At 44.1% G+C, this 24851-nt stretch overlaps 1 protein-coding gene across 1 annotated transcript; it reads right to left on the reverse strand.

Moving 5' to 3' along the window:
* Positions 1-532: 532 nt before the first annotated feature.
* Positions 533-23328, reverse strand: dnaaf5 (dynein axonemal assembly factor 5). The gene is made up of 13 exons (XM_079176805.1): positions 22782-23328; positions 22116-22300; positions 21869-21993; positions 21620-21738; positions 19560-19792; positions 18964-19188; positions 14898-15041; positions 13098-13266; positions 10191-10338; positions 7005-7155; positions 5145-5301; positions 4788-4979; positions 533-1038 (listed from the first exon to the last, which is right to left on the reverse strand). The coding sequence occupies exons 1-13, from the start codon at positions 23317-23319 to the stop codon at positions 884-886; spliced, it is 2541 nt and encodes an 846-aa protein (XP_079032931.1). The 5' UTR covers positions 23320-23328; the 3' UTR covers positions 533-883.
* Positions 23329-24851: the final 1523 nt, after the last annotated feature.

The raw sequence follows: 24851 nt of genomic DNA on the forward strand, positions 1-24851 counted from the left end.
CCCAGGTGACTACATGGCGGAGGGTCGGAGAGCAGATTAAACGCACGTAAGAGATGACCGAGAATCAGCAGCTCATTTCGTGAATGTGCAGAGGATAGATGGGAGGATGGAGAGGGAACGTAACCGTCAATGTCAAGTTTGAAAAAAAAAACGAAAATAAAAATATATAAATAAATATATATATATATATATAAATAAATATATATACAGACAAATAAATAATTAATATATATATATATATATAATGACGTTACTCAAGGGTAATTAGTTAATTGTCAGGTGTTTAAATACAGCTTATAGAGGTGAAGTGCTATTTTGATTTTCAAAATTTGTATAGAAACTATCCATGAGTATTACTTTTATATACATTATTTAATGATGGTCTCATTCAATATTTAAAAGATTCAGATTTATTTGAATGTAATCTGTTCTTATACATCTCAACATTTAAGTATTGTTTTATAAAAAGAAGAAAAAACAAACTCTTAGACTCAGCACCATCTGCAGGCAGGGATGGTGAGAGTTTGGGTGCAGGAATTCACAAAGAGATCTTATGAGTGGATCACATTTAAACAACCACAGTCCATCAAACATCTGTTTGTTTTCATTAAAACCAAACATCAGAACCAAAGGATTACAGTCACAGGAATGAAAGCAGAAAAACAGTTCTTGAACAAATGGTCAAGGAAATATTCTGTATTAAAGGGGATATTGAAAAGTTCAACTATAAATAAAAAAACAAGTAATCTACTCACCCACATGAGAGCTAATTAATTTAAGGCAAGTATTTTCATTTGAAGGGGAACGAGTCCTAAATACTTGTTCATCAATGTTGTACAATTAAAAGTGAGAGACTTCTTTGAATTAAGGCACAAACTTCATGTCACTCAGGACACTCTGCTGTGGTCTCTGTGGGCAGTGAGTTGATGTGCTGCAGCAGCTGGTCGCAGTAAAGAGGACTCCGCTGTTGGTCCCTCACTGCCTCCGCCTCCCTTCTCAGAAGTGCCGGGTGGACCGAGCTGCCATTCTTCAGAATCTCTGGACACACACACACAAACCGATAAAAAAAACAAAGACTCAGGAGAGGAGTCGGCACTCAAGATATGACATGAAAGAGGAAACACTCAAATAGAAGCAGAAATACTCAAAGTTCTGCAGAAATATCCTCCATAAAAACGGCGGTAACCAAAGTTTTGACATTAAAAGCAGACAAAAGCCAATAACCTCATTGGCCAAACTATTCCTTTGAGCTTAATTCTTCAGGGGTGTCTCACTTAAGTCCAAGTATGGAAGCTTGTGACCATCAGATCAAATGAGTCGATGGTCTGATCATGCCTACTCTGATGCCTTTGTTTAAATTATTCTTCCATGTTGCTTTTGACAATCAATCAGGTCAAGTACCTAGAGAGGGGAAGAGTTTCTCTAAAATTCAAATACTCAGCAAAAATGACTTTTTTCACATTCAGGCGCATCAAACCTAAATTTACTACAAATCTTGAATGAAGTTTTTAGTTTCTAACATGGTACAGGCAGATAAATAATCTCTGGATTTGATGTTTTCTGTAACAAAGTCAAAAAGCAGTTATGACGCCAGCAGATGGCAGTGATGAACTACAATACGTGAACCCTGCAACTCACACCTTGTATATGCAGGTGCCCCTTTCTTCCGCTGAGAGGCAATAATCCTCCAGTCAAATCTATTCCTCCTACTGTTCCCACACTTTCTGCTGATTTTCAGAGGTATATTGAATTACTTGAATTGCTGTCAATGGGTAAATGCTTCGGAAACCACAATGCAAAAGTGCTGTTCCAGTGGCGACACGCCACCACTCTGGATGAGTTAGCTCATGTAAACTCATCATCCGATACCCGCCTTTGTTCTTCAAGGAGATGAAGGGGATTTTTAGCTTTTCTGTATACGGTACTCAGATAGGATGGAGGTGGGGTGGTGGGACTTTGAATTCAAGGAGAACAATGATGACTTGTGAGAAGTGAGCTACACCCGTGCCAACAGTCTGCGTGATTGAGCAGGTAGCAGCCTTGCTGCCAGGACGTCGGGATTATTAGGGTGGAGGACTGGATGAGTGAGAGAAGGAGGGATGAGAGGGAGACAAGGGGTGGGTGTCCATCATGCTGTCAGGACATGCTGCACAAATCAAGCCACTTCACAGATATTCGTTTGAAATCCAAGAAGCATAAGAATGGGATCAACTATTAAAGGAACAAAGAAAGATAGAGAGGAAGAAAGAGCGCGAGGAAGGAAGGAAAAAAAAAGGAAAGCTTCAAACATAGCCATGCACGAGAGTGAGGAATGCCTCCACATTTGCGGCGCAGGCGGTTACGGGTGCTGTCAAATACGGACGATCACTCGGCAAGATGTGAGGTCATCTCCTTTCACAAAGAGACTCCGAGCTGGCTAGGAATCTACTGTACTTCATGGAGATCACAGTTTGAAGAACGTTGCTACAGACAATGGCTCATATTTGTATATTTACGTTTGGTTCAGATAACATGAAACACTCTCTGAGGCTGCACTTCTTTCATTAGTGATGCATTACCAACATTTTCAGACATGAGAACTGTTTAACTCAACAAATAACTTGGTGACTTAGGTTCGCCTGGTCAGCTAATTATGTTTACAGAATAAGACAATATTCTATATTTGTATCACTGTGAACAAATCCCATGAAAACGACAACGTGTCTCAACACTTTCTGACTTTCCTTGCCGATCTTTGAATCTCAAACCCAAATGAATTTATATTGTTATTAAAAAAAAAGAAAGAAAAGGGGATATAATCTCTTAAAACAGCTGGGCACAGTAGTTTTTAGCAAATGTTACTCAAACAGGATTAAATGCATGTTTTGGGGGGTTTAGTGCTCAAGTGAGTATTTACAGCAGCAGGACAGTGTATGTGCGATCAAATGAATAAACTACAGAGCTCATGTTCATCATAATAAAGGAACATCTCACCCAGTGCAATAGTGTGGCTCATTCATGTGTTTTTGGATGACAACTGAGCTCTTTGGCACAGAGGAATAAGATCAATCATTGACATCACGCAAACAGCCAATACTTGTTATCAGGATCAATTCAATAATGGTTTTGGTTCTGAGATACAAACAGACTTATCTTTTGCCTAGTATCAGTTTTGGTGAGTAACTTATTGCTAGATCATGAGTTGAACATAAATCATATCCAGCATGAGTTGAGACAACAGAGAAAAAAAAAATTAAAAATGATCCCTTTCATGTTTAAACTGGAACTTACAGAATTACAGCATCGTTTCTTTAAAGTAAATCCTGAACATAGAGAGAGGCACAACACGCAAAATCACTCAACTACAAGAAATAGAGATGTACGGTATGTGGGCAAAGGCGGGTTCATGAGCTGATTATGTTTACAGAATAAGACAATATTCTGCAGTCAAGGTTACAGACACTTGGATAACCAATGACTTCAACAAAAACGTATATTGTCCTTGGAAGGCTTTCAAAAGCTGTCTTGCAGCGCTAGAATGCATGGTATGATAACTACTGCTGCATCTGTGTGTGAATTCTATGTGAAGCAGTATGAAGATGAGAGATCCTGTGGAGAGGCCTCTCCGTGCTGGCTAAGGCTTCAGCCTTCACCTGCATCCTGTCAGAAGTAATGACAGCTAACATCCATGAGAGTGGGAGAGAGTGAAAGACCAGAGGAGCTGAGCCTCGGTTACACACTTCAGGAAAAAGCCACTCAGACTTTCCGGCGATACGTCAACAAACACAGCCGTGAAGCTGAGTATGAGGTGAGGAAGTTTGACGGACGGATAAAAGATGGAGGGGATTAAGCGGGACAGGTATGGGGACGGATATGGAAAGGTGGCGAGGGGAAGGGGGCTCCCCATGTGGTTGCCATTAGATGTTCTGTGTTGGAGGGAGATCCTAGGTGGAGAGGCAGAGATTTGAACACAAAGTCTACCCCAGGGGCACTGGCAGGGACGTTAATCAGATATTAGGGCTCACATATTGACCTGTGAAGTGTCTCTCTCATGTCGGTGCTTATCCATATCTGGATCTTGTGTTTCACTCGAGGGCCACCTCCCATTCAGCCCCTCGGGGCTTGCTTTGGCAGGAGGAATTGCTTGAGCCGCTTTTGGTGATAAATTATGTGGAAAAGAAGGATAACAGAGCTTTTGGAGAAAAAAAAAAAAAGTATAGGTTGAATCTTCTGGCAGCGAGCCAGGCAATAATCTAGTGTTTGATAGAGGATACCCCTATTTCCTCTCATCCTTCTGTGAGTGTCTGGAACACAGCAGGCCGGTCTGCAGATCATCACGGCAAAACTCCGCTTTCATCGTCACCAGCTTTACTATCGGTTTCAGCTGAATATGTTTATCAGATAATTCCGGTCATAAGGTCCGTATCACACGGTCATTTCAAGCCATATACAGTATACTGTGTGCACATAACGTTATCTTCACAATCCCTCCTCATTCTTATCAGCACTAGTATCAAGGACGGCCAACGATGCATTAAAAAGGCCAACTAGAAAAAGGTTTGACATTTTTGACAAGAGTTATAATTCTGATTAATAGTCAGGAATCATAAAGAGTTCAAGGAAAGGCTTCGGTGCATTCCGCCCAGAGTAAATCTTTTCTAAGATTCAGACTACTTATTCTTTTTTTCACACAGCATTAGAGGGCCATGTGCATATCCTCCTGTTAAGCCCTTACCTTTAACTACCTATCAACACTCCATCCTCATCTCTGAGGTTTGCAGGTTCAAAACACCCCCTTCTAATCTTACCAAGCACTTTGTCCTGGACTGAGCCGTCGGGGTCATCCAGGTGCAGGAGGAGCTGCTGGAAGAGGAGCTGCAGATGAGCAGCACAGAGCTCAGGGTTGTAGTCTTTGGTTAGGCTGGACAGCCACAGCCCGAGGGCCTGCAGGGCAACGCTGCGCACCTCCTCACTGCTGTCGTCCAGACGCTTCAGCAGCACTGTGGAGGGCAGACAGCCGCACACAGAAAGTAGATCGTAAAATGTTTCCCCGTGCAATAATTGTGACATGTGATTTTACAGAATTAAATGGTAAAGTGTACATTTCAGCAGGCAGTGTGACAAAATGTAGAGCATTCATTTCTGTGTGTACATTCTACACCCACTGGGATAGATCTTGTTGAGGGCCTCTGGGTGTAGATTGGTTCCTATGAGTCGGAGTATGGCTGACAGGGAGCGACAAGCCAACAGTCTGCCCATCTGAGAGTCTTCTTCCAGGGCTGACAACACCTGGGGACTCAGTTTCTCCTCCAGACACAGCAGCTGCACACAGCAAAGGCAGAGACCAGCATTCAAATCCATTAAATGTTGAATAACAAGTTCAATATCCGCCCATATGTGTAGTACAATTCAGAGTCACTAAAGGAGATTAAAGCCGTTTACAAAACGGTGGTTTTGTGTAAAAACGTACTATTTCTTTCATGTAGATTTTCAGAATGGTGAAAAATGCAAAAAACAAATACATTTAAACTGACTAGAGTGACTGCTCTGAGGCTGCATAGTCAGGACCACTTATTTTAATTTTCCCCCTTTCTAAAAAAATGTACTTCCATTTCATTTACAACCCTTAGTTATGTACATTTTTTGGAGAACTAGAAAAAAACAAGGCTGATTTGTGAAAGTGGCAACACGTACCGGGGAAACCTCAAAGAACAATTTCCAGACTTTTCTTCAATTATTTACATTGATTTATGCAGTTTTTTGTAGCAAAGTGAAATATCACCAAGCTTGACAGATTGACATCAGGCCTGGGTTAGTTTATACAGACGGGCATGGAGCCCAACATCAGAAGTACAGCGTAGACCGATGTTTTCATCACACCGACAGATGAGAAACAGAGGAAATGGACAAACAAGGTGAGGCTGAGCACTCAGAATCACAAGCCAAGGGCTAATGGCTAAAACCTCTGTAACCCCGTCTGTTTGCTATCGAAACCGTGCGGGCGAAACAGTAAAAACGGGAGCGGGGGGAATGAGACAGAAAGAGCAGGAAAATTTGGCAGAGAACAGATCCGGCATTACATCAGTGCCAATCTGAGGGTGCCGAGTGTAACTAGAGCTGCTAATTGTTTTCACAGGGAGCAGTGAGGAAACAATGTCCTTCAAAATGAAATGCTGTTTGATGTGCCCATGGAAACAACACATAACCTTCTGTTGTTATACCCATAAGGACATGTTGTTTATTTCAGCTATAATGTAACCTCATTTTGAACCTAAACTTGGAAGGCAACACTGCCCTGTTTAGCCACCACTTTTCCAGATTTTGTATTCTTGTGAGGACGTTTGGGTGCCATTAGATATTAAAATTTGGATCACACACCTACACCCACGCTCACATTGTCCCCCCTCAGCTGTTTGCTTTGCCTTGTAGTTAAAGACGTGTAAATAGAATAAGTGTGTGAGCCGGTTTAAACTGGTCACTCTACAGAAGCAGGGGCAGACACAGCCATACGAGCGTGTGTGTGTGTGAGCACAAAACTGGGCATATGCTCGGACAGGCAGGTGCAAGGGCATGTCCCGGTGATAGTTCCTACGTACAACAAGGGCCCAGAACAGGGGAAGGACTGTTCCTTAGCGACAAAGGTATGTGAACCCGCTTGCCCCCACGTACACCTGCTACCTGCCGCGGCCAACTCTTTCAGCCAAGCGGAGAAAGATGGCGGATATATTTTCCTAAATGACCAAGTGGGAGTGTCTATTTTGTTGTGAAATGGACAAAACAGAGAAGTAAATGTCAACTCCTAGTGGATTAAAAGAATGCACGACCACATCTTTTCCTTTACAGCCGAGACAATAAAAAGTGTTTCTGCAGATTGGATCAGGAGTACGTACTACTGGAGACCGTTTATAGCCGGTGCTCGCATCCTATGCTCATCGGTCCTTCTGCACAGGTGGAAATAGATGTAACCTTTGGGTGTCGTATATGCAGGGCCCCTGCAGCTTTTATGTGTGTGTGTATATATGTACCTGTCCTGGTGTGATGGCCCCTCCGTGCAGCAGGGCCAGCAGACAGCTGAGGGCGGCGGTGCGGACGGCAGCAGCAATACGACCTGCACGCCACACCAGGTTAGGAAGCAAGACGTCACACAGGAACTTCTCTGACTCATCACGGAAATGCCTGGAAGGAGGCGGAGAGTACAAATATTGAGACCGAACAGGAGCAGAGAAAGACATTTCTGTTGCTTCACGTAGGAGGACAATGGCATTTATATAATTTTAACAACCAGCCAGCAACACTGCCAATTTTGGAGGAGAAGTGAATTAGGATGGCGCTTGGTAATGCATCCATCCATTATCTGTAACCGAGCATCCTGTTCAGCATCGCTGGGGGGCTGGAGACAACCATTCACGCTCACATCCATGCCTACGGGCAATTTAGAGTCATCAATTAACCTAAGCTGCATGTCTTTGGACTGTGGGAGGAAGCCGGGGAACTCCGAAAGAACCCACGCTGCCAAGGGGGTAATGGCTATACTGCAGTCACTTTCCTACACTTGATGTAAGGGAGTGGAGGAGAAGCACGAGGTGAGGAGTGCAACATCTGGATGTCCTCCTTTCCCTTCTCCCTCTCTTTCCCACTCTGGCATTAGGCCCTCTGACATCCTGTCACCCACTACCACAATCTGCACTGCCCTTTAGCTCCAAACCAGCTCTGGTAGATACCTCTAGTCTCGGACTACTCAGCTGGTGTCACAACTTGTCATGACATTAATGTGCTGTAACGTTTCAGTGCCAGTAGGGGGAGACTGTGTGCCACTAATACAGCCAGGACTGTGTACTAATGCTCTTGTTCAGTCTCTTCATCTTGACAGGTGTTGAAAGCTCATCATGAATGACGCCAGGAGATGGAGAGACAGTTTCCCAAATAGAAGGGATGATGTCCAAAGAAAATGTAATTAAAAAAAAGTTAACCTTTATCTTGCATGTCTGCGCACACATTTCCAGGAAATTTTGTCTGTACACCTCATGGGTCTCTACATATTAGAGCTATCTGCACTTCTGCGTTGGCCACAAAGCAACTGCAGAGCAAACAACCTCTGTCTGAGTTTGTCATCAAGTAGGGCAGTGATTCAATTATATCGATTAATATATTTCACCGGAAGAAATGTTATGATCTCATCATGCACTTTTGCCATTTCGTCATATATATATAGATTGTGGAAAACATCCAAAATATTATTGTGATAATGTTATAAAAGTACATTGTCCATTCCTTTCTCAAGTCTTGAAATCTCTGCCATTATGTTGAGGTGAAGTCATGTTACATATATATATAATTATGTTATTTTATATACATTTTAAGGGAAACCACATGTGACATAAGAGCAATATCTCATCCCAATAGCATTTCTTTCTTGTTTTATGTCTTGAAAGCTGAAATTAAGACTTTTGCAGTTCACGCATGCATTAAAGCACACACACTCTTATCTGCCTGGTAAGTGGCAGATGATTTTTGCCTGCCACCTTCAGGGGAAAGAGGGTGAACTTTCAGTTCTCACACATCACCTTCTACTTAAATTTCACATACAGCTTTGTAATCACAGCACACAAATCCACATGAAACAAAGACATTATGTGTGTGTGTGTGTGTGTGTGTGTGTGTGTGTGTGGATGAAAGGAACTCATGAACTTATGTGTACACATGCTTACTTTCCCTTTCTGCTTGCTCTATAGTGGAGCTGTCATTATGTAATTTTGGTTGTAGAACAAAGAGAAGAGTTTTCTGTATGACTATCATTGCCCTCTTGATGACATATAGCGCGTGTGTGTGTGTGTGTGTGTGTGTGTGTGTGTGTGTGTGTGTGTGTGTGTGTGTGTGTGTGTGTGTGTGGGCTACAATCCGCTGAGCAAGCTCAGGTCATAAATCATGAATGGAGGGATAAGATGAGTATGAATGGAAATATTATGGCAGAACTGCACCGCACAGCCCCATATACAGTAAGTTAAGCATTTGTTAGAAATCATGTTACACCTTCAAAAGCTTTCAGTCTTCTGATGGTCCTGTGATTACCGGAGATACAGCTGAGGAATGAGAGAGGCAGTTAGCAGCACAGGTGGCCCCGCTGGGAGTGGCGACGAGACAGAGGCTCCTTTTGTCTAAAACTCACTTTATGGATAAAATAATATGATGAGGGCTCAAAGCAAAAGTTCCAATTTCAACATTTTTGGCAAAGGTGGCAGAATGTTTTGGCTTAAGAACACTTCCTGTTGTTTGTACACATATTTCACTGACAAGGATATTATTTTGTCTTGTATTCTTTACACTGCTGCCAGGCTCATGCCAAAAGCGATCCCTCATATTAACCAATAGAAACACCTACCAACCCTTGTGGACCTTTTGGCTGTAGGGTTAGGGTAATTTACACCCTGCACAGACCACAGACGGACAAACCTCGTCCATGGCAACCCCGTGGACGAGGTTTGTCTTTGTGATCGACAGCAGCAGCTGCTGTGCTCGCTGGGACCCGGTGAGGGCCTCAGGTTTAATGCATTCCCTCAGATTAGAGCTCTGAGCCCGGCCTGAAGGCTGGACAGCTGAGGGCTCGGAGGGAACCCTGGAGGGTGAGAGTGGAAGCAGAGAGGAAAAACACCACAAACCAAAGCTTCTCTCCGGGTGCCAGACATCCCTCCTATCGTTCTTCTCTCATTAGTCAACCGCTCAACGGTGTTACTAAATCACAGAGGAGCGACTGATGCTGGGGATTGATTAACTAATTTGAGATAGTCTAACCGATACTCCCAAAGAAACCATGTTTACACAAATGGGACTCCTTACAGTCTATGTGGTATTTGTAATGAGGTTCATCATTTTTTTGGTATCATGAACTGTATCACTCCTGATATACACCCCAATCATCATCATCATCTACCAAGTCCTAAAGCAGCTGATGAGGTTACACTGTTTTTTGTGTGTGTGTTTCTAATTATGATCCCTAGTGGGTGCGGTACTAATTTGCAGGTTCATGTGAGGTTTATTCTAAAAATATGAGCTGAGCTAATAACGATGACTTGGAAAGCTCAGACTAGATGAACACAAACAGCTAAAGTCCAATGTGACACCATGCAATATAGCTGTTATGGGTCTCTTTGTTTCACTTTGTGTGTATTGAGACGTTATTCTTTGCATAGATTGTGCGCGTGTGCCCCTCTCACCCCTGGGAATCCAGTGTGTTGGTTGCATCCAGTAGCAACTTAGCAAGCATTGTGAAGATGCTCATCCTCATCTCTGGGTCTCTGTCCGGTTGAAGGCAGCTGGACAGCAGGGGCATCAACTGGCTCACAAACTCTCCAATCACAGGACCTTTAACACACACACGGTTTTGCTTTGCTGATATTGCAAGAATCATTTTGGGATATATAGATATAGATCGAAAGTATGGGGAGAATAACATGCAACAAAGGTCACCAGCCTGAATTAAAGCAGGATTGTTGCAGTTACATGGCGTCTTAGCCACTAGGCCATCGGATGCCTCTACTCTTGCCATATGATAATGATAAGATTTGTTCAAGTAGTTTGTTCAAAGCTATCTTCAGTGTCACCTCAGCACTGCTTGAACCTGAATTCTATGTTTGAAGTCTTCCTTTCATCTTACTGGATCAAATAACTTAAATTAATTCAGTAAACACTCATTTTCAGTCAAACCACTAAATACTAAACTTATCGTTAAAAGCGTGAGTGTTCCTTTTTTCGGAGCGAAGGCACATTCATTCACACATTTTTATTCTTTGTCCAGACTCCAGGCCAACTGTCAAATGCTAAACAGGAAAAGGCCCACAAAGACTTGAGACTTGTTGTGTTTAGTACAGACCAGAGGGCTTGTCATCGAGACCTCAATGGACTGGCGAGATGGTGACACAGTGCTTTACGGAACTGAGACATAAAAGGGTCTTTGTGTGACATACACTTCTAGTACAAACGCTCTCTTACAGGAAAAATAAGAAACTTACAGTGCAAATATTCCCAGTTATACTCATGCCCACCCACCCACCAACCGTCTGACTGCATGTTTACAGAGCTATATATAGTAATCTGCGTGTAATGAGTGATAACAGTGTCCATGCTCTGTTTGGACTCTGAATTGTTCAGACGCGAGAGGAGACAGAGGAAATCCTGAGACTGCCTGAGGGTGGCAACCAATGTTAGAAAGAGATATGGGAAAAACAGAGCGACCGACCCATTTTGTCTGATGTGAATGTGTGACTCAAAGCGTGTGTCATTTAACGAGGTGTTAGAGGAGAGGTTGCCACACGCCATTTACGGGTATGACAAGGCAGCAATAGGACATTTCACTACACTAAAAGAGACACACGCAGACAAACACACCTCAGTAGTGCTAAGGGAGACTGTCAACATGTACCCTGTCCTTGGGCAAGGCACTAAAACCCAAGCAAAGAGAAGGAGATAGAGGGAGATTGCTCCAGTTTACACACAATGGACCAGACATTCTCACACCATCTGAAGGACAAAAGACTGCGAGGAGGATATGAGAGGGCAATAATTATTCCCGTCTCCACGTACACAGATGGAGTGTGTGAGGAGCTGATGAGCAAGCAAAATGACCAATTCTCAGTTGTCAAATTAACTACCGTCAATTGTTCAGCGGAGGGCCGATTTCCCCGAAATATGTGCACATCAAACATAGCAGCCGCACGCTGTCTGTCGGGCGGGCCGTACTGAAGTCCTTGGGTCATGTTAACAGACCAAAGATCAGTAGAAATGAAACCAAGGGAAACTTAGAGCAGCATTCAACAGGCTCAAATAAAACACAGACACACACACACACAAAGAGCTTCAAAGTAGCCTTGATCCAGGCTAAGGTCAAGACCAGGCGGCTGCAGTGCTGTTTGATGTAGTGACCTGCATGGGGATCACTGAGTGGACTTAGAATGGACTGGTCAGTTAGCCGTGGGACTGTGTGTGAGACTCTGTGTGTGTGTGTGCGTGTGGGGGAGGGATTAGAGGGGTACCCGGCTGCCCAGTCAATTAGAAAGAGAGAGGCAGGAGGGAGAAAGAGATGGAGATGAAAGTGTGCTACATGGAGGTGCTGATGATGGAGGATTATATGGTAAAGAGGGAGGTAATGTGAAGTCTCAGCACCAAAGACAGGGTCACAGCTTTTTAACCCACTACACAGACACACACAGAGACAGACTAACCCCTCCAGACAAGTCTGAGACACAACGACTGACAAACAGAGGGAGCAACAGGAATTTACAAAAGTCAGAAAGCCAACTGGCGCTAATGATTTTTGTTTGACCATGAGCTTCTTTGCTTGGGTAACAGAAAGGAAATCTTCCACTGTGTCTTTGAGTGATGGTCATTGATCGGCAACATTTTGTAAAACAACAATGGAACAGCGCACATCCATTGGGGCGTCAAGCAATAAATCATACTAAAATCTGTAATTTATTGCTTGACGCCCCAATGAATGGATGGACCTTAAATACTGCGTCATTTGATAGCCCTCATATCCATCAAGTGGTGCTGACATGTCTAAATTAACTGCCTACCTACCTCTCAGGAGCAGTGTGCGACTACAGGAAAATAAGGTTGAGGCTTTTTGCTTCTGCTGTGAGTGCAGCAGGTACTAGAAAATGATACATCTGGACACATCACAAACAATTTCAAGAAACTATCTGGATCCTTTGTACAAGAGAGAATCTGTGCTGCTGCTTTGACAGCTGCTGGTTTTGATGTGCTGCCTCGATGATGGATCATGTATGAACAGGAAAACAGCTTGACGCTTAAAATACGATGTAACACGAGTCTGAACAAGTTAAGGAAAGAATGGCTTCATAAAATACACGACGCAGTAATGTTTAATAAAACATGATCTAGATTATATAGTCTTAACAACGTGTTGAGATGGACTCAAAGAGCATGTTCAGACTGATGACTGACATAGTGATTTTCCCATCATTAACAGGTAATTTGACAGACCAAATTCTCAAAACCTGACTATATATCTTTGGCCATCATTGTGTCTTTATATGTACAAATTTCAGCACCTGCTGTATAATTTGGCAATGTCTTGTGCACATTCAGGCTTCACTTCTCACCTGATTGTATGACTATGATATGCAGTTGAAGTCTCTGTGGGGAGTAACTGGACCAGGTGTTGACAGAGCCAGATAGCCAATCCAACAGCTGGCCCATATGTTGTCTATAAAGCTCCATCGCCGAGTCCAGGCCCTGCACCTTACTCAAGAGCTGTACACTCTCCAAGGCCTGCAGGAGAGAACATATTTTTTTTACTTGCATTCTTTACATACAATCATATGACAAAGAGACAGAGAAGATTGTGTAGGAGAAAGGCTAAATGAAGTGTTGATGAGAAAAAGTGATAACGGAGCAGTGGGTATTGTGTTCAAGCTCAACAATTACAGCTGTTTTCGTGTAATTTCAGGAATTCTTCGGGTCACGCTCACACGAGAGGCACAACACTATCATGTGAAACCATGGGAAGAACAACACTGCAGACATGACAAGGTCTCACACATAAAACCACTTTAAAACAAAAACCCAGACAGATACACAGGATGTCACAAAGGCACAGGAACCGACAGAAACACACACACACACACACACACACACACACACCTACACACACACACACACACACACACACACACACACACACACACACACACACACACACACACACACACACACACACACACACACACACACACACACACACACACACACACACACACACACACACACACAAAAACCACACATGCACAAACCACAGCAATAAAACTGAGCTGGGAGGAAAGTGCAGGAATGAAAGATTGGAGAGTAAATAATTAGCTAACTCTTCAGGTCAGGGGAACTGACCTTTAGGGGACTTCATAGTTCCCTTCATAGTCCCTCAGGGATCGACAGGGACAGAGACAATGTCTGAGTCACAGATCGGCCCCTTCAGAAGAGAGCTAGACAACCCTGAGCTGTCCACTGATGGGAAAGACGTGTTCCCTTTTCTGGGAAAATAAGTTCCGCTTTTTCTCTGGGTCCGGGAATGCCCAAGGCCATTCTCACCCTCCCTCTCTTTTTCTTAATCCATTCCTTCTCATCTCTTCTCTAACACCGCTCCCTGTCCGAACATACACACGGATGCAGACGGACATAAACACACACTCACACTGGTGGCCCATGTGGTGTCTGGTAAGCATCGCTGCCAATCCCTTCCCGCTCTCCGCTCCCTGTCATTAGCCTCCTTCGGCGACTAGCCGTTAGGCGATGCGCTGGCCCCAGATACCGTTGGCTTGACTTGTCACTGTTCCTGTTTGTCCCTTTGCATTTACAGGCTGACCACAACGTGCAAGCGTGTTACTTGCGTATTGCTTGGCTGCTGTGGCCTGAGGAGGCGTTATGGAGCCACAAATGGGACAGGGCCGATGACACACACCTGCTAAGAAACACAACTCACCTCTCCCTCCATACCTCTCTCCATCTGTTTTTCTCGTCTATTTCTGGCTGTCTTTTTCTCCACCTTTCACCCGCCTCCTTTCACACAGGACTGGATTTAAAGTTCCTCTCCAAAGGTGCAATTTCAGCTCCCCTGACTAAGTGGGTAATCATACAGTTGGCCATGCCCACTTTGAACTCATACAAAATACTGGCATTCCTCAAATAGCTCTCCTGCTTCATAAAACCTACTTACCTTTCCAATAAAAAAAAAGGATAGAAAACAAAAATTGAAGGGGTAAAAAAGGTGCCATTTCAAAGTAGAATTAAAGAATTACTCGGGTGAGGTGATATGCTGGTTCGCGCCATGTGGAACAAAGTGATGTTAGGGCTGCAGAGAAGAAGTATCAGGGATTAGATCTTCCAACTGTTGACTTGTGTTTTCTCACCTTCTCGCTGAGGCGTGGCTCAGTGGAGAGACTCTGGACAGTGACCAACACCTGCAGCAGCTGCAGGCTGACTGAGCCGTGGTCTGACTCACACAGACGCAGCAGCACATCCACGCAGGCCAACAACTGCTCCAAGTACACGACCTGGGAAATAGGAAGATATGTTATAAGATTGTCTTGTCTGGCTTTTAACAGATGTGAGTAGTATTTGCCTTGAATGTTCAGCCCGTCTATCAATGAACCCCAGCGCACTTCAATCCTCACAATCTCCTTTTTCACAGAGTGAGAACTTTCCATCTCCAGACATGTGTGTGTGTGTGTGTGTGTGTGTGATATTGCTGTCACTTGTCAGCCAGTGTTGTGCTGAGCTCATGTTTAGACAAAGACCTGTGGCTCAGGCTAATTTCTATGCCATCACTGGGATCATGGCCTCTTTTCCTGTTTTCTCACAGCCTGTCATTAGGGCTGGATGAGAGGGGAGGGTGGAGGTTTGAGGGGGATATGGAAGGTAAGGTAAGTGTGTGCGAGTGAGAGAGAGAGAGAGAGCGAGTGTGTGTGTGTGTGTTTTTGGTATATGGAGAGTTGAGAGCCGGTTAAGCGCCCTCCAGGTGTTTACTTTGGTCTGGTGATGAGGAGTTGGGTGGTGAGGGGGACTGAAGTGTGTGTGAGGAAGAAATACCCAATGCAACCTCCACATATGCTCCATCGCTCAATACACACACCCTGACAAATACCAGAGCTCAATCACCAGGGGGGGACACTATCTTTTCACAAATTTGAGTAGCTATTGTACGGTACAACTTGGCATTGATGTGGAAGTGTTGAGCCAAGTAAAGATGGTCAGTGCGTTAAAAAAAGGCAGGACTTTTGAGTCCTGAAAGAGGGCTAAGGGACTTCCAAGGTAAATGTGCAAATGTTTTCATTTTGCAATAGTGTGTTTGAGCACACATTGGAAAAAGCTTGTTATGCCTATCTTAAGTCCAGGGTGTCAGTTATGTGCGCAAACACATTTTCCTGAGGCAGCCTGAGGCTAAACTAAACTTCCATGTAGCCCTGAACAACCTTGACTTGCAGCAGCAACTTGAGTGCACTGTGCACTCCTGTTTGAATGTGTTCACGCTGTCATTGATGGGGGGAAATCCCTGCCTATGGCCAAGCAATTCACTGGCACATAAACACATGAGGAGCTCCAGGGAGGCAGTAGTGGAAATAACGTGCAAACAGTGGCAGACACACACACACACACACATTAGTGTTCACATACACGGACACCCATATTATACATGTGCAGAAAACAACCATTAGGGCTGGCTGGCCGAGAGAGAGAGAGAGAGAGAGAGAGAGAGAGAGAAAGAGGGAGAGCGGAAAAAGTGGTGCGGCGTAATGATAAGGTGGACACCTGGAGCCAGGCGCGATACACCTGGTTTCATTGGCCTGGGCACGCTCCAGGGGCCTCGTTACGCAGTGTGTGCGCGCATCTGTCCACCACTGGATACATTAACTACCTACACACACACACATACACTTGACTCCACTTTAAAGGAGCCATACCAGAAGAAGGATTCCTATCCAGTGGGGAGCCCACCCCCCCCCCACAGCTATCGATGTTGCTACAGCAACAGGAAAACAAACACTGGCGGTGCATGGGATGTCGACCCCTTGTAGTCAGGTAAAGTTTGCTGAGCTGCCTTTCTTCTCCTCTGCTCATCTGTCATTCGGTGCAGAAGGGAGCAGTATGCAGCTGTCATTCATGACAAAGGGCAGGCATGCAGCAGACACGCTGATGTATGGCAGTATGTATGTGTTCAGCAGAAAACTGGTCGTTTGTGACACCGGTGCAGAAGTTTCTCTGTGCACAGACAAGAGGAAAAGACACATAGCCTACTGTTCTCCCTGCGCTCCTACGGACCTGTTCCTATAGGCTACTGTAGGTCAGGCACTTTTTTACAAAGCTACACCAAAACAGCATATTTACTGTTAACAAGCTTGGTTGTGAATATGCCTTCTAATCCACTGTCAGGCCCCTTCTTTATGCCTTTATTCCTCTCTCTTGGCACTATCTTTACCAATTTACTCCAGCCCTGCAGATAATGTGATGCCCTCGTCACCATGGCAAACCACAACACAGCGACACTCGTCTGTGTAAGTTGTGTGTGTGATGGTGGGGATTTGTTAATCCTCTGTGGAAAACCACTTAAAAAAGAAACTGCATGTTGCATAAGCAAACGCCATCATATATCTAACTACAAAGGGTACCTCAGAACATGGTGGCTTCTCTAACCACTGACTCGCTTTTCATTTTCCCTCAAACCCTTGACATCATCTTCAATTTATGACCCAATACTTCTATTTTTCACCGAGCATCTGTCATGTATTTTTATAAGCAGTCTTTTTCTTCTTCTGAAATAAAGAAAAGAAAACAGGGACTTGAAAGAGCCGGCGAGGTTAAGTCGCACAGAAGTATCATATATCAGTTTCAAATCTTCATCTTGTTTCCCAAACTCCCCGCGGAGCCCTGCAAGTTCCCCCTGCCTCTGTTCACTTTGAAGATTATTTATATTTCTTAACAGGCCTGATTTCTGTCCAAGTAAAACTTCATTTTTTTCCCTTTCTGCCTTTGGTTCAAATGGCACATAAGGGTACCGAGTCTGCTACTTTCCATGTCTTCATTGTTTGTGTGTATACAGGTAATTAAACCGTTATCATATCCAAGTAAATCATGAAGGCTAACAAACAATTTGGATTGAGCAACTGTTATTTAAGGGAGTGCACACTATTCTGGGTCAGCCTTTCAGCACAGGGAGAAAGAGGGATGCAGGTGCTCCTGTCTCCAGTGGTGTTATTTACAGCTACACAGTGATCTGGCACTGCTCCCTGCGATGAACCCTGCCTGTTGTCAAAGAATGTTGCAGGTGCTTTGTCTGGGTTAGCTCTTGAATCCCAACGCTTCATGCTTTGCTGTCAAAAACAGAGACAGACAGGAGGACAGAGGGAGATAGATGGTGAATCAGAGAGAGGGGCAGCAGAGGTCTCCCTCCATCTGTGTAAAAACGTGTGACCGTCCCGTCCTGTTAGTTTTCTCTCTGGTTGACCCCGCCGGATAGCAACGAGGGGGTCAACTTCCCTGCCATTTATCACCGGCCTTGACCAGGCTGGCTTTGAAATTTCAGGGATTCTTTTAATGCTTTGGATGAACCACAGTCGGTGTGGAGACCTTGCACATGGCTATAAAAGAAAACAAAGGCTATGCACTGCCTTGTCTGCTCAGAGGGGTCAGAGCAGCTTTGCAGGGGTCACGTGAAATTAGTAGATTTTTGTTATCATTATCCCAGGGAGGAAATTCTTGCAGGCCTGACTGGGAGGGGGGGGGGGGGGGGTAGGGTCATGGGTAAAGGTGAGTCACTAGTGCGGCAGGATCAGAAAATAGCTTCTGCCAGACAACTGTTATTTTGATTCTGAAAGGGAAACATATTTATCACAAGAGAAAAGGAAGCGGGGAAGAGTCTGCTCTGGACCTGATGGTATTTTTCCACTGGCAGGCTGTTGCAGAGACTGTTACAAAAAAAAAAAAAAAACATTTTAAAAAACATTTTAAATCAAAAAATAAAGTTGTGGGCGCACATTTCACAGATACGTGTCATGTAATATTAGATTAGATAAACACCATGTGGTCGGCCTGTCACTTTAGCAGGGTCAGCATTTTAGTAAATTACTCAACAGTGGACCCGCTGAACTCACGGTGTACAGTGGTGCTATTGAAAACTCTTGAAGGCTCTTCGTCTAAAGCCCTTACAAGAGATGTGGCATCTTATCACGAAACCTATTTCTATAAGGGACAAATGGGGCAAGAAATATACAGTATGACTCAGTGTCAAAAATGAGAGTGTTAAAGAACACTGGGAGAGGAGAAGATGACCTTCTATGACACTGCCAAGATCCCCTAACAAGACTGGAAAAGAAAAACAGCTGATGCTCAAGACATGCAACTCAGTTCACAGCAAAGAGGAGTCATTCTCAGGTGAATAAGTAAAAGAACAGGTCATCCACAACCAACCCCTCTGCTGACCTGGAGGTATTCCTGGCACACGTCGGGCTGGGACAGTGTGTTGGCAATCTTTTCGAGATGTGGTTTCAGGAGGGTTTGGGAGCAGCCTCCCAGCACCGCAGCCAGCACCATGAGAGGGGCCCAGGGGTGAGAGGAAGAGCAGGGGGCTGTCACATGATCCAGAAGCAGCTTGAGGAAGACGACAGGAGGGACAAAGGTCCCCAACAGTTTAGCAGCTGCCAGGCACTAGATGTTGGGAGAGAGAGAGAGGGAGGGAGAGAGAGAGAGATCGAGAGAGGGGAAGAGAGCAAAGAGAGGCACATGAGGCATGAGGGAGCGTAAAGGAAGATGAGAACCACAGGAAGTCCTTTTTTGATCCGCCACACATCAAAGATCTACAGAATCCTCCGATGTAAACAGGTGCATCCCAAATCCTTGAGCCCTGCTCGGCCCAGTCTAAAGCTCAACAGATGTGTCCTGAAATCATTCCGTCTGGTAATAGCGATTATCAGCAATAAGCATTACGAAATGCCACACCTGATCCAAAAAAAAAAAAGGGAAATACAGTGTGAAGTATAACAGTCTGCTGATCAGATGACTAGCTCTCTGGGACTCACATTGAGGACCACGTCCCTCTCTGTGTCCATGCAGGCGGTGTAGAGGGTGGCCAGGAGAGGCTGCAGATGCTGCGTGTTGTGGTCCTCGGCGTGAAGCAGCAGCACAGAGAGCAGTTGAGAGGTCCTGACCCGTGTGGGCACCAGCCAGTCGGTTATGTCGTGGGTAATGGCCGGCACCAGCCTACCCAGGTTTCTCACCACAAGCTCTCTGCAGCCCAGCCCTGGACGCTCAACTGGAGGAGAAAATGAAGAACATTCACCTTTTCATATTCCCTCTTCTAATGTTAGAGATCAGTATTTGAAGAGGTCATCGTCCGTGAAGAATTGTGCTTTGAACAATCTCCCTGAGATGGGCAAGTTGTTGATTCTCAATAAAGGTTTCTGAATGACATATATGCATATAGCCAGCAAGAACCTTGCACCTTGTTCATGACAGCTCACTGCAACATCTTTTCTGGCTCCATGACATCGTCAGTGTGTGGTCTATGTATCTAACATTTATGTGTGTTTGGATAGTTTACAACAATATAGATTACAAAATCCAACAAGATCTAAGAAACAGCATTTATGGAACAATACATATCACTGATTCACAGGTTTTTTTTGAATGTCTGCTGACTGGCATCCAACTTATCCTATTTTTAGCCCATACATTTTTACGATTAAGATTTCCCCACAAGGCACTTGTCCGAGCAAGTGGAAGACATTCTCAAACATCCCTCTACATTTGAAATACAACAACCCTCGCTCTTTCTCTGCCCCACCTAATTCTCCTTCTCCCATAGGCTCACTAATGAGAGAGGAAGAGAGGACTAAAGGAAGACAGATATAAATCAGATAAACACACCAGGACAAGACAAAACAAGCCCCTTTTTGGTTGTCTCTCACTGTCTGACAGTGACCTCTTAACACTGGGAGGCCCGGCAGATTTATGATGGCAAGACAGAGAAAGACAAAGAGGAAAAGAGAGCCTCTTCCTTTCCTGTCCCCAGGCAGAGCCCGCACTCATCCACACTGTCACGTGTGTAACTGTGGGACACATATTGGATCTTTAACTAAGATGCAAAGCCAAGGAACTGTACCCCTGAAACAGACACACACACAGAGACACACACACTCTCTCTGAGTCTGGCCCTATAGGACCATGTTCAGTTTGATACTTATTCCCGGCCCAGAGGCAGATACTTATCTTTCCAAGCCGGTGCCTGCCCTGAAAACTAAGATGTCCTGGCAACATTATTATTACTGTTTGCCATAAATTTGGACAGGTAATAAAGAGAGATGATTTAATGCAGCAAAATGTGCAGAGATTACTTGTACATTCCCAATGTACTCTTGCATTTGACTGGTGTTTAGGGAATATAGTATACATGCTGAGAGACCGGTGAAGCCAATGCACCAGCAGGAAACATTGCTCTGCTGTAACACTGGATTTCAGACACCATTCCTTAGAGTTCACCTAAATCAATCCTCTAATAAGATAAGCCAGTAAGATAATCTTAGAGGATGTACAGAAGTCTGAGTTGATAGCCTGAGCTTTACCTGGGTCCCATAGACTTCCCTGCAAAGTTTATTTCACTTGGAAAACATCAGGTCTGTCTAGAGTCTAGACAGTCTAACCCGGTGATGGAAGTACTTGAGTCCTTCCATCACCGGGTTTCAACATACGGTTTCTTACTCTCTGCTTTGTTGAAAAATAGTAGCAATGGATGCTAATAAGAGCTTTGGGTGGGCAGTAGTAATAGTATCTCTCAATGCTATCATCCAATCCGGTACTCCTCACTAGGCTCTACTACAGGGATGTATGAGTGTTTCATAGCTGCAGATGTTGCCAGGAGCAAAGCCGCTCTTCTTCGAACAAGCCTACTATAAAACCAAACAATGACTCCAAAGGTTATTCTCTTTAAACCTATGCATCTTACGATCAGCTAGTTATACGCAAATTAAATGGGACAATGAAGATGATTGATGCCAGCAACTCCCACAATATATTAATAAGCCTTTTCTTTGCAACCAGCGGATAGTGTGAGAACCAGACAACCATGCCGACAGTGACTGACCTCCTGGTGGGTAGAAGGGAGGTGGGGTGAGGAGGAAGTCCATCTTATCCTTGATTTCGTCCTCATTCTCTTTCTCCCACTGGGCTCCTACCTGCTTCCATAAATCAGCTGATAGAAGTCTGCAGGAGGGGATGTGGAAACACATTGTCCCAAAATATAAGTGTATAAACCAGAAGAATAGATGGCATATAACAGTGTCACATTGTATTATAAATGCAAAGAATAAAATATCACAATGTCCACTTTCACCTTATTTCTGGGATCTCATCATCGATACCGCTCAGCAGGAGTGGGATGAGTTTGTGGAAATAAGAGTATCTGTCTCTCAGGTGAAGTAGCCAATCACCAACAACCACTGTCACAGCTTTTCTTACCTGGAAACAAAGAGAGAGCGATAGAAAAAGCAGAATTGAGCATAATAACTTCTTTAGCACTACATATTAAGGCACACAGAGACACTTCCAACATTGATTAGTTGTTGTTGTAAACTTTAAACCTGCGGTGAGTCGTCAAACAGTCTCTGTGCCAGGTGGGAGAGCACGTCATCCATGTTTTTCCCAGTGCCGTGCTGAATGACAGCCCCGGTGGCTTCAATGGCAGACACTCTTACCCGGGAGTGTTGATGAGAAATCGTCTGCATCAGAGGCTTAACAAGACTCTCAGCCTGCATGTGAAAGTGCTCTAAAAGAGAAACAGATTAAAAGAATACCACACCATTCAATTCAGTTACTATCAAGCTGATTGATGTGATATAAATAGTGAGATACGAGTCCATCTAAGGGGTTGCAAGACTCTTTCTTAAAATGATGCATTACTGAAAAAAATTATCTTATGTTTTCAGGCATCTAAAAATGATTCAGCTGAAATAAGGGAACAGAAAATGGTTGACTTCATAGACATTTAGAACTGGTGACGGTTGGTCAAAGGGTTGATTGTAGACAAACCGCTGCACTAAATGATTAATCAACAACATAACTGACAGATTAATCGATAATAGTATTTGCAGCCTTACGTGATGGAAGTAAAAAACTGAAACTTTTGAAACATTGAAGAGAAGCAATTCTAGTGTTTCATTCGAAGTCACTAACACAATACCTGACGTCTGCGTGCCTCGAAACCATGGGAACAGACTATCAACAACAACAAAAAACGTTTCACTAACCTGGCACACACTTTGCGAAGTTTATGGTGCATTTGCAGCTTTCTCTTCGGACATCTGGGAAAGGGTCGACGATGGTGATCTGCAGTATGTTGATCACTTCGGTGAGATACGGCGCTAAATGCTTCCCGCACACCTCCACCGTCAGTGTCAACAGCTCCGCGGCCGACAGCCGAAGCTCCTCCGCCGGCTCCGGGAGCTCCTTCTCCCCGAGCCTCTGAGCCAGACAGGGCATGAGATACGGCAGCGACTCCTCCGGTTTTGGGACACAACGAATGAACTCTGTTATCATGGTTATCGCGGTTTCTCTGCATCTTTCCATCGGGTCTGACAGACATTTGAGGAGAGGCTTGAGGAGGGCAGAGAAAACCTCTTGTAGGACGCTGCTGGGATGTCCTTTGTCTACAGTCTCTCTCTTGATTAGCTCGAGAGCTCTCTTTCTTGTCGCCTTGTTGTCTTCGTTTAGACAGTTTAAATGTCTGGCGAGTCCTCTCAAAACTTCAGAGGCAGCATGTTCGTCTCCAGCCGCCATCGCTGCCATCTTGACTGTCGTTATGACAACCTGCAAGCTGCGCGACAAAACAAACGGCTACTTTACGGCAGCTTCCGATTCAAAATATCAAACTTTATTTGCATTCACAAGCCTTTACTCTCGCGTCAAGCTCTCTCCTCTATCTTCCTGTTTGTATTAACAAAACTAAATCAGGTGGTGTCACGACTCTAAACATAGAAACTTCATTGTTTTGTATAACGCCAAATCCCCTTATTAGAATAGGAATGACAATATTTCGAAAACAATCAGATAAACGTGCTACTGTGTGCAACATACACACAATTTAAGAATTATTTCGGTGATACTTGATGAAGCACACTTATAAGCCTCTTTGATATTAAGCTTGGACAAATTGGGCAAAGGGGCACTTGCATGTCCCTTAGGGGTCCCCAATGCCAGGTGTACGGCGTGTCCTTTCATTTGTAACATTTGTATTACCACTCAAAATGTCACAGTCAACTTATTCTAGGACCTTTGAGACTTGACTTTATGTATTATCAGGAGGCATTTGTCGGGTCTATTTACATTCAAATAAGTGTGAATCAGAAACCCCTAAAAATACACATGATTGATTTGATTGGCTCATTTCAGTGTTTCTTGACTCAACATGTTGACTGCGCTCATGTGCAATATCATTGCACTATAGCACAATGCACATTTCATATTAAGGCGGATTTAAAAAACAAAAAAAATAACCAAACCATACTTAATTCATCTTGGAAAAATACAATGTAACAGTTGAATGAATGAAATATTACAATCCGAATCAGCTTTAATGGCCAAGTAGTCTATGTGCACACCTTCAAGGAATTTGACTCAGTTATAAGTTGCAAATAGTAAACAATGACAACAAAGCTGAATTATAACTATATAACATATTAAACGCATATTTATTATGTACACACATTCAAACATATGCCTATGCATGTCATACTAGTATTGTTAATAAGAATACATAGTGAAAAGAGTGCTGGGATGTATAATAAAATAGAAAACATTTCCATTTGATGTTACCATTTTGGTAAAAAAGGCTCTGACTTTGAACCTGCACCAAAGACGTTCCGGGTTTCTCTCTAAATGGCGGTACTCATCCCACAGTCTTCAATATTTACAGATAAAACCTTTTCCAGTCTTGCAGAAGCGGGGGTTTCTTTTTAAAGATGCTTTACCTGCAGAGGGGCTGGCCCGGGCTCGCTGCCGCCGGCCTCGAGAGAGCGCCGCTGCGGTCGAGGGCATGACAGATTGACGTCATCGGGATTGACGCAGAGCGAGCCGAGTTATCAGAGAGACGCAAGAGCAGCAGCAGCAGCAGCATCCCGGCTAACCAACGGTAGCCTTCCTCACCAGTCTCCCACCACCAGCGAGGTGTTTTCTCTGTGAGCATCCTCCAGAAATAACGGTAGGGACACCAGCGAGAGCACCGACTAGATCGGGTTTTTATGAGCACATAATAGCGGCTAAGATCAGGCCCTTCATGGCGTTTACGTCGCAGTACATCCCCTTCGTTGTGGTTTGGTTGT

Source organism: Pholis gunnellus (genome assembly GCF_910591455.1).
Source record: "Pholis gunnellus genome assembly, chromosome: 17".
Classification (NCBI taxonomy): domain Eukaryota; kingdom Metazoa; phylum Chordata; class Actinopteri; order Perciformes; family Pholidae; genus Pholis; species Pholis gunnellus.

What these genes read in the sequence shown, in the direction of transcription:
- dnaaf5 (XM_079176805.1), bottom strand. Translation starts at nt 23,319, where the DNA reads ATGGCAGCGATGGCGGCTGGAGACGAACATGCTGCCTCTGAAGTTTTG. An exon ending in TCCCTTCTACCCACCAGGAG is followed by an intron (nt 19,793 to 21,619) that starts GTCAGTCACTGT and finishes TTTCTCCTCCAG; the next exon opens with TTGAGCGTCCAGGGCTGGGC. An exon ending in AGCCACGCCTCAGCGAGAAG is followed by an intron (nt 13,267 to 14,897) that starts GTGAGAAAACAC and finishes TCTCTCCTGCAG; the next exon opens with GCCTTGGAGAGTGTACAGCT.